The 8,479-nt window shown below is 44.2% G+C and overlaps 1 protein-coding gene and 1 non-coding gene across 3 annotated transcripts; one reads left to right on the top strand and one right to left on the bottom strand.

The window, feature by feature from the left end:
* The first annotated feature begins 162 nt into the window (after positions 1-162).
* LOC116183172 (U12 minor spliceosomal RNA) lies at positions 163-311 on the top strand. Its single transcript, XR_004147719.1, has one exon. It is a non-coding gene; the product is annotated as a U12 minor spliceosomal RNA (small nuclear RNA).
* Positions 312-1,759: 1,448 nt separating this feature from the next.
* Positions 1,760-8,477, bottom strand: LOC110483147 (uncharacterized). Of its 2 annotated transcripts, XM_021552831.3 has the most exons (8): positions 8,019-8,477; positions 6,357-6,683; positions 5,845-5,898; positions 5,464-5,553; positions 4,822-5,002; positions 4,115-4,198; positions 3,478-3,555; positions 1,760-2,436 (listed from the first exon to the last, which is right to left on the bottom strand). In XM_021552831.3, exons 1-8 carry the CDS (start codon positions 8,321-8,323, stop codon positions 2,185-2,187), a joined length of 1,371 nt encoding a protein of 456 aa, XP_021408506.2. In that variant the 5' UTR covers positions 8,324-8,477; the 3' UTR covers positions 1,760-2,184. The 2 variants fall into 2 exon arrangements, with proteins under 2 accessions (XP_021408506.2, XP_085426014.1); XM_085569888.1 differs by lacking the exon at positions 3,478-3,555.
* Between the last annotated feature and the right edge of the window lie 2 nt (positions 8,478-8,479).

Raw genomic sequence — 8,479 nt, 5'->3', positions numbered from 1 at the left:
CGGTTCGGCCCGCGGCGGCGGTTCCGCGGCGCGAAACGGGGCAGGAGCCGGGCGCAGCGGTGAGGACGCTGCAGAGCGGCCAGAAGCCGCGCCGGCGGCGCTCGCCCTGACCTGTGGAGCCAGTGCGGAGCGGCGTCCCGGCGGCGCGGCGGGCTCTAGGTTATGCCTTAAACTTATGAGTAAGGAAAATAACGACCCGGGGTGACGCCCGGGTCCTCACTCGGAATGTGAGAGGAATTTTTGCGCGGGTACAGGTCGCCCCTGGGTGCCCCGCTTACTTCGCGGGATGCCCGGGTGCCGTGATCTGCCCGACCCTCCGTGGCCCGGGTGCCAAGGACAGAACTGCTGCGGCGCGCCGCCCCCGGGGCGGCACACAGCCGGGCCCACGCGGGCCAACGCCAGCAGAAATTCCGACCGCACTGGAGATCGGAAATTCCTTTAAATAAACCACCAGCCTTGCCTAATAAATACTTCGCGTGTCTGCAGGACGCAATTCCTTTTCCGTTCTTCTGAGGGAGCAGTTCCACCGTTTAAAATCACGCGAAGAGTGAAAGCGGAACGGTGCCTTGTGCAGCTGGGGCAGCGGTGAGCTGCCGGGTCCCTGCGGCTCTCCGTGCGGGCCGAGGCGTGCTGCCGCCCTCAACGCGCCGCTTCGCAGCACGGCACAGCCTCGGCTTCCCCCAAATGCGGCTTGGCTCCCGCCGCAGCTCTGTCACGAGCTTCGCTTCTGACCCCTTCGCACCCCGCTGTTCCCTTCTGCTTCCCCAGCTGAGCTGCACTAACCCTGGGGCTTTTTTATTTCACTTCTTCTATTCCATAATAGATATTTCCAATAAAGGTATTTTACGGTCAGTTTCTCAGAATACGCCAGTTTTCTTGCACACACCTGGATCCCAGGTCATGTTGTCAGTGACCTGCTGCATGCTTAGGGAATACTAAATTCCTGAGAGAAGCAGAGCAATTTGCTTGCAGAGAGCTGCACAGAAATTTGCCTTTCTTTCTGGGGGCCCATTGAGAAAATCCCAGGGAGTTTGTGCAGCCAAGGAAACTGATGGATTAGAAAGAAAAACTGGAGAAAAGGATTTGGCAGGTGTTGAGTTATAAGGGTCTTGGGTCTTCAAAGAGATAGGAGTAGTTGTTGGTTGTTGTAAAGTTGTTTATTGTATGAATACATCAGTATTGAAGGTGAAGAGTTTAAAGTTTGTGCTAAATGCTTTCTGGTATAAAGTCTTGATGTTTTGAGTAGAAGCAGTAGTAGTTAGTAGGAGCAATTATCACCTTTTTTGTACCCCATTGTAGGGGTAAATACATAAATTTATACATAAATAATCTAATCAGCTAAAAACAGGATTCTAAAACATTCTTCCTACACCTATCTGAGCTTCATTCTAATGTGTGAAAGTAGTGTTAGTTTTTACACAAAATCTACGCATATAGTTCTATCTGTTCTATTTAGAAATGTAAGCAATGTTCTGGTATGTTTTTGTTATGTCTGGAGCTAAGTTAATTTTGTGAAGGGTAGCTCTACTTAACTTTAAACTAGGCTTTAGGTTTATATACCAGCTAGTGCAGTTTCTTAAGGCACTTAAGATCTATTTCTACTTACTTAAAACTAAAACTTACAGTCCTACTTCATGTCTGTGTGGTTTAATATGTTTTAGTTTCTCTAAAGCTTCCAATTAAATCCCTGTATTCCTTTCTTTATCTGAGGGACTCGGAGAGGCTTCCATTCCATGCATTCCAACAGCAGGCACACAGCAGAATTTAAAGTATTTTTTATTTGGTAATTCTCAAGTTGCTCACAGAATACTGTGTCACACCAAATCACATAAACATGCATTTGCCTCATTGCATCCCCATTATGCCATGGAATACAACTTTTAGAGTTTTTTGGTCCAGTGCTGTGGCATGTGTGTAGCTGAAGGACTTTGGGAGAGGTAAATTGTACAGATGTGGGAAAGCAGGGGAGTGCTAACAGGCAGGTGGCCTTTGTGAGGAGACAATTGGAATAGCTGCAATTTTTAATACAGGTTTGTTAATGATGATTTATCCTAGATGTCCCATGTGGGGGATGTCTAACTTACTAGCTCTGAAAAGTAGGCAATTCATGGGAGAAAGAAAAGCAGAGTATCACATAGCAGCTGTTTCATCTTCTTATGGCTAAGTAAGTAATTAGCCTGACTCTCAAGTCATTTTCCTTTGATCCCAGACTACACCTTTCACAATAATTTCTTCCCCACGTTTCATTATGGGCCACAGAAGTGATACTTTTTTCCAGTGCACTTCATCTTTCTTGTCCACGTGCTCTAAATGGTTTCTGTTCATCCTCCACTCAGCTTTAACTGGTGGGTCCTGAAGAAGCAGTAGACAATAAATTTGACAGCACTGCAGCAGGAACTGTGTTTCATTTTCAGTTCTTATGTGAATGGCAGCTTCCTGAAAATGAAATGAGAACAGTTTGCATTATGCTGATGTATTGTTATATTGCCTCCCTGCTCTCATTCTGTTCAGCTGCTCCACAGGAGCTAAGCACTCAAGAACTCGTCAAAGCTGCTGGTACTGTTTGAGTGAGGAATGCAGGGGTGCCAGGGTCACTTTAAAGGTTCTTTTATTTATGAAGTCCTGACTTCTAGATTGTGCCAGTGTCCAGCACTTGTCTCCATTTCCTCACAGAGAGATCTGCAAGGGGTTTGGAAAGATCAAGCTCTTGGAAAAACCCAGCAAGCTGCAAAAGGAGGAAGCTCCTTTTTGGAAGTTTCATATATCTGTGATATGTATGTCATCTCTTCCACAGAAAAAGCCCACTAGAGACTTGTCCATGTGGATAGCAGGTGTCAGGGCTCTGTGCACATCAACAGCCTCTGCATGCTTTCCTCTGCCTTCCCAGGGGTTTGGCTGCATGTGTTCAAGGTCAGCTCAGATTTAGCATGACCATATAACCTTGTATTCAGCTCCTGCAATAACAGCCAAGCTGGCAGAAAGGGTGGTGTGAGAAGGGGTTATGAGAAGCTTCATCTTCACCCACAGACTGGCCACCAGTTGACCCAGGAGTTGAGTGGTGGCTGGGTGCTTGACTGAGCTGTGGTGTTGGGATGCCTGTGCCCAGTCTTGCTGGTCCTGACCCACAGACCAACTTCACAGCTTGGTCTTGACCTGGCTGGTCACTGTGAGCTTGCCCAGCTGGTCACTGGTTTGTGGCTGACCCTGATCACCACCACTGGCCCTTTGCTCTTTGCTCCTTGCTTAGGACCAGTAGGGCTGTGCCTTTGTTGGTAGGGGCATCACCCTGCCTGTCCTGCTGTACTTCCCTTACAAGGTTACATGTACTTGAGAATATTTTGGGAGTATATGGGCTGGAAGAACCTAGCCACAAGTGGAAAACAACCTCATGCAGAAGGGAGACCTATCATGTTTTAAATAACAAGCTGCACAGACAATTAAGCATTGTCCCAGTTCCTGGGCTGTGTCTTTACTCACTTGAACAATTTTCTTGTAAACCATTGAGTTTTGGTGATATTGTTGCCTGAGCAGCTTCAGTATGTCTTGCATCATCACCTACAGAACAATCATATCACAAAGCAGGCTGTTACCATGTGGTAAGGCAAATACGGGGAATTTTTGTTTCTCATATTGGGTCAATCAGTAATGGAGAAGTCATTCATTTCAGGCTTTGGAGGAAGGTCCCATAAAAGCAACACAGGGCTGGAAAATGCTTTCTGCACTCATATATGTGATTCATCCAGCTGGACAATTCAGATATGCAAGTGTTGGGCTTTGGGATCATGTATCCCAATTTGTATAGTGGGACACAGAGTAATTTAATTTTGGAAGGCTCCCACAAGAATCCTCAAGTCCAGGTCCCTGCTTCTCCGTGGAACAGCTTGACTCTTAGAGTGAAATACCTGGGTTTTATCCAGTGCTGCTGTCATACCTAGGGTTGTTAGAGCTTGGCCCCAGACCTCTCAGTTCAGAAGTTATCCCCAGTGTCATTGCTGACAGATTTTGAGCAGCATCCATAGCAGAAACAAACTTCTAAATGAAATCACAAGTGCCAATGGCCCTTTTACAGGCCTTTTACAGAAACATAAAATACCTTGGTCAAAGGTATTTTTACCTTGTTTGAAGGTGGAATGTCAAGAACTTTAAGTATGTCATCTGCTCTCTTCTGTATATCTTTTTCACAGGCATCAAACACCCTCTGCAGTGTAAAAATAACAACTGATTACAGCATCAATCACAGTGAAACCACAGGTGTAGTGTGCAAAGCTGAGAAAACATCTGCATTAGAGTTAATCGTAGGGCTGCTAATTGATTGAAATACAGTCTTCAATAGCTGTCAAACTGCTTCATCAAGCTGCTTGCTATTGGAGCCCATTCTTCAGCATCTCTGGGGTCTTATCATCACAGTCAATGCTAATAATGGCCTCAGTTCAGTCTTGTCCTTTAAGGGAATATCACTTTGCTATTTTCCTTTACATCTCTCCAGCATCACAGCAGTGAGTCAGACATCAAAACGAGGTCTCCCAGCTATCAGTTCAAGCACTAACATAAGGAAAGTGGATTGTTTTCCCACTTGTGCTTAACACATGTGAGACATGGGACTAGTATTTGAGTGTGCCCTTCTGAAAGGCAGGAGGAAGAAGGTCACTGTCAGTTTGGTCTCAACAGCATTCCACAAGCCCTGTTAGGCTGGAAAATCAGAGACCCAAACTGAGGCCCCAACCCTATCTGGTTCTGAAATACAAATACTCAAAGGCTGCTATATGGCTACACCATAATTGATGGACAAGAATCAAATGGAGCAAATGGACTTGAACAAACCCTAATGGCGCGACTGCCTTCTTCATACGTCCAACGGTAGGGCATGGAGCTCCTGACTTTCTCCCATTCCTGTAGCCGGAGCATCTCGTATCTCTCCAGCACTGCAGACAAACGTGAAGGGTCACTGATGTCCTCAGAGTGTTGGTGCATGGCCATTGCTTTAGCCAACAGCTCTTGCATTCTAGGTCAAGGAGGATATTAAAAAACGTATCTAAGTCAAGATGAAATAATGAGCAAATGTAAATATTTTACTTATGAAACTGTTTAACGAATCCCATGTTTTCTACAATGCACTTCTCATTTATATTATATAGCTGGCAAGCAGCTTTTTTTGTGGAAAATAGTGCTTTCTCAGCTCAGTTTTGCATGATCATAGTAGAATCTGATCAGAGTGGCATCTTGACAATATCATTGCAGACTGGCTTCCTTTACTCTTTATTTAACTGGTTCCCTTCGCAGAGCAACCCAAACCATCTTCCAGATGTCAGTTATAAAGAGATGCTGGTAGGTTGTAAGTATGGAGAGAAGGTGTCTGGGCTGTCTGGTCAGAAACTGAGTCCCCAAGGACTGGAGGAAGCAAGAAGTATGTGGCTTTTCAGTGTAGAAACATAACTATGTCTGAAGTATGAATAAATACCTTACCTTTCCTCTAGCTTTTTTGTCTTCTCTTTCAGCATCTCATTTTCCTCTTTCTCCTTACACAGTATTTGGATTACCCTTCCAGGAAGTTCTCTGAAACAGATTTGGGAGATCTCTTTATTTGTACTTGGACACTGGCACAACAGTGGACATTCCCCCATTGAATAGCCTGTATTCAAGGATAAAAGCTCTGAGGTGGGAAAGCGCAAGAGCATCCAGGAAAACTCCAGGGGAGCTGAACACTTACCCTAAAAGCTTCCACCCAGAATTTATGCTCAAATCAAGTGGGAAGCTATTTACATCAGAAGAAATGGAGGTGTGGTTGTGAGCATCATAATGATTTCCCCCTCTTACACTGATTATTAATGTAAAGAATCACATTACCTGTTGTAACTATCCAGAAGGTTCAGTAGATACTGAATAGTGTTAGACAAAATTCTGTTCTCATTGTCCATCCATCCATCCATAAAGGAAAGAAAGAAACAATAAACCACATTGCAATCAGTGGGCAAGTATGCAATAAAGTCTTAAAAAATGCACAAGCTAAACTTCCTCCCTCCAATTTCTGATCAATCCATAGGGAAAAGAAATTTAGAGACCAAAACTCGTCAAGGCTGTTCTTTGCCAGATGCGTGGTTTGTGATTCTGTAAGTCAATACCAACAGTGCAAATAAAATACCCAAGGTGCAAGATCTGCACATTACATGGTGCAAATCCCACAGCTTCTGTAAATTGGCTCTGGGTTCCCGGTATAGCCTGAGCAAAGTTTGTTGCTAATGCAGAGCCCTCCCTGTGTCTGGCTCATTTTCTGTCCCACCCGCCCTAGTGTGCACCAGCTACATTTCATTGTCAGAGGCCACACTTAACAGTGCAATTTTTGGTCACCGGACTCTCACGTTATTTTTTGGTCCATATTCTTCATCATTTCGATTATTTCCTTTGTGTTCTTGCTGTCCATCTCTTTCATTATTTCAAACATTTCCTTTGTTTTTTTGTTGTCCATCTCTTTTACCATTGTGAACATTTCCTGTGTTTTTTTATTGTCCATCTCTTTTATCATTTCGAACACTTGCTTCATCTTTTTATTGTCGATCTCTTTTATCATTTCAAACATTTCCTTCGTTTTTTTGTTGTCCATCTCTTTCATCATTTCTAACATTTCCTTCATGTTAGAAGTCTGGTCTCCACAGGCTGGTGGCTGCTGTGAGGTGTCAGATGTATGTCTGAGGAAAAGAAGAAAAGGGAATTCCTGTAATGAAGCAGGGTAAGCACACATCCTCGAAAAAAGTACTTTATCATTGCCAGTCCTGTGAACAGAGGCTTCATGGCTACATCCATGCCAGCAAACGGATCAGAGACAGGACAAAGGGCACACGGGTGCAGATTTGGCACAAGTGAGTTAGCACTCTCCCAGATAGTGCCTGATAGAGCTCAGAGGACTCCACAGGCTATCTTTGCCAAGCCTAAAACTCAAGCTATTTTTTCATGTCCTTGCTTGCTGTACTATTGTAACTTTTTCTACTTTAAGACTTTGCAGCTGCAGCTAGGTCTAAGTTTTCTGTTCTTCCTGTTTCTAAGGCCTGCTTTTAAAGCTTTCTAGAAATATTCTTACTTTTACTATTTCCCATACCAGGGTATGCTGAAACCAGGAGGGTTTGACTAATCATTAGGTCTGGATAAAGTGGGCAAGCTACAAGGACAGCTCCTGAAAAACAAACTCAGCCCAGACCTGCAGAGAGTGGGAGAACAGCAAATGCAGGTGACCGTTCTGCTAAAACCAACTTTGCAATGTACAGGTTTTTTTAACAGAGGACTGCAAAGATCTGTGTTCTCAAGCTAATTTATTTGTACAACTACTCTGTGTCCTGTTTCCTCACAAGGATCCCAAATATCAACTATTATTAGAGAAACAGTCTCAGATTAAGGTGCTCCTGCAGCTTGGATCCAGGTGGAACAGAGAGCAAGCTCATCCCCACAACCAGATGTCAGAGCAAGCCTCAGCATGAGGCCTTACCTTTCATTTATACCAACAGAAGGCTGCACAGCTGCTGCACGGGACACTGCTGCCCCTCTCAGTATTACTCCTGCCCACTGAAGCACATTTTGCTTTTGTTTACTTGGGTTGATTCCTTTCCAGTTAAATCACTTCACTTTCAGTCTTTCACTGAAGACACAATCTTTTTCTTTAAGCTAAACAATACAGTAAAAATTTTATATTTTAGCCCACGCATCCCTGCAAAATTGATGAGCTCAGAGTCAGAGCCATGAAATCCCAGATCTTGTCACACTCTTTATACTGATCTTTCTAGTTTCTCTTTCTCTTGCACCAATTTAAGATCTGCCTCCCACTTTGGAGTTGAGCTGAATTTGGGGACAGTAACCATCTCTGTGATGGCTAAAAAAGTTAGGAAGTAGAAAACAGAGCTCTTACTGAATATTTCACAGTCAGAAAATGTTTGCAATTCAGCACTCATGCAACCCTCCAAGAAACTTTGTAGAAATATTCAGACCTAGGAAGATTAAATAAGATTATCTAGAGACACCCTTGTGTAACCTACCTGCTGCCTTCTGCAGTTGTCTTTCTGAGATCAGTGTCCTCACACTGTCTTTCCAGTGCCTTTCTTCTTCTGTTGCCAGAAACATCGCGTGTATGCCATGATTCTCTTCCTCTGGAGCCAGAAATGTTGGATGGACACCACACTTCTCTGCTAGAGCCAGAACCATTGGGTATAACCCACTCTTCTTCTTTGCTGGAGGCAGAAGTATCAGGCATATCCGACATTTCTGGTTTTTTGTGGGCAAAAAAGTTGGCCACAACCCACATTTTCCTTTTGCTGGAGCCAGAAGGTTTCCGTGTATTCATGCAGCAGCAGAAAATGTTTGTTGAAATGTATGTGGAGCCCTGAGGACTGTTGATGCTGCTGGGAGTGCAGAAAGCTACTGATAAGACAGTTCCCTAACAAAGGCACTTTGCTACTAGAAAAAGCAGAAGAAAGCTCTGTTTCTTTACAGGAAAAGG

Source organism: Lonchura striata, chromosome 1A (assembly GCF_050655825.1).
Source record: "Lonchura striata isolate lonStrDom1 chromosome 1A, ASM5065582v1, whole genome shotgun sequence".
Lineage (NCBI taxonomy): Eukaryota > Metazoa > Chordata > Aves > Passeriformes > Estrildidae > Lonchura > Lonchura striata.
This window is presented reverse-complemented; position numbering and strand designations above follow the sequence as displayed.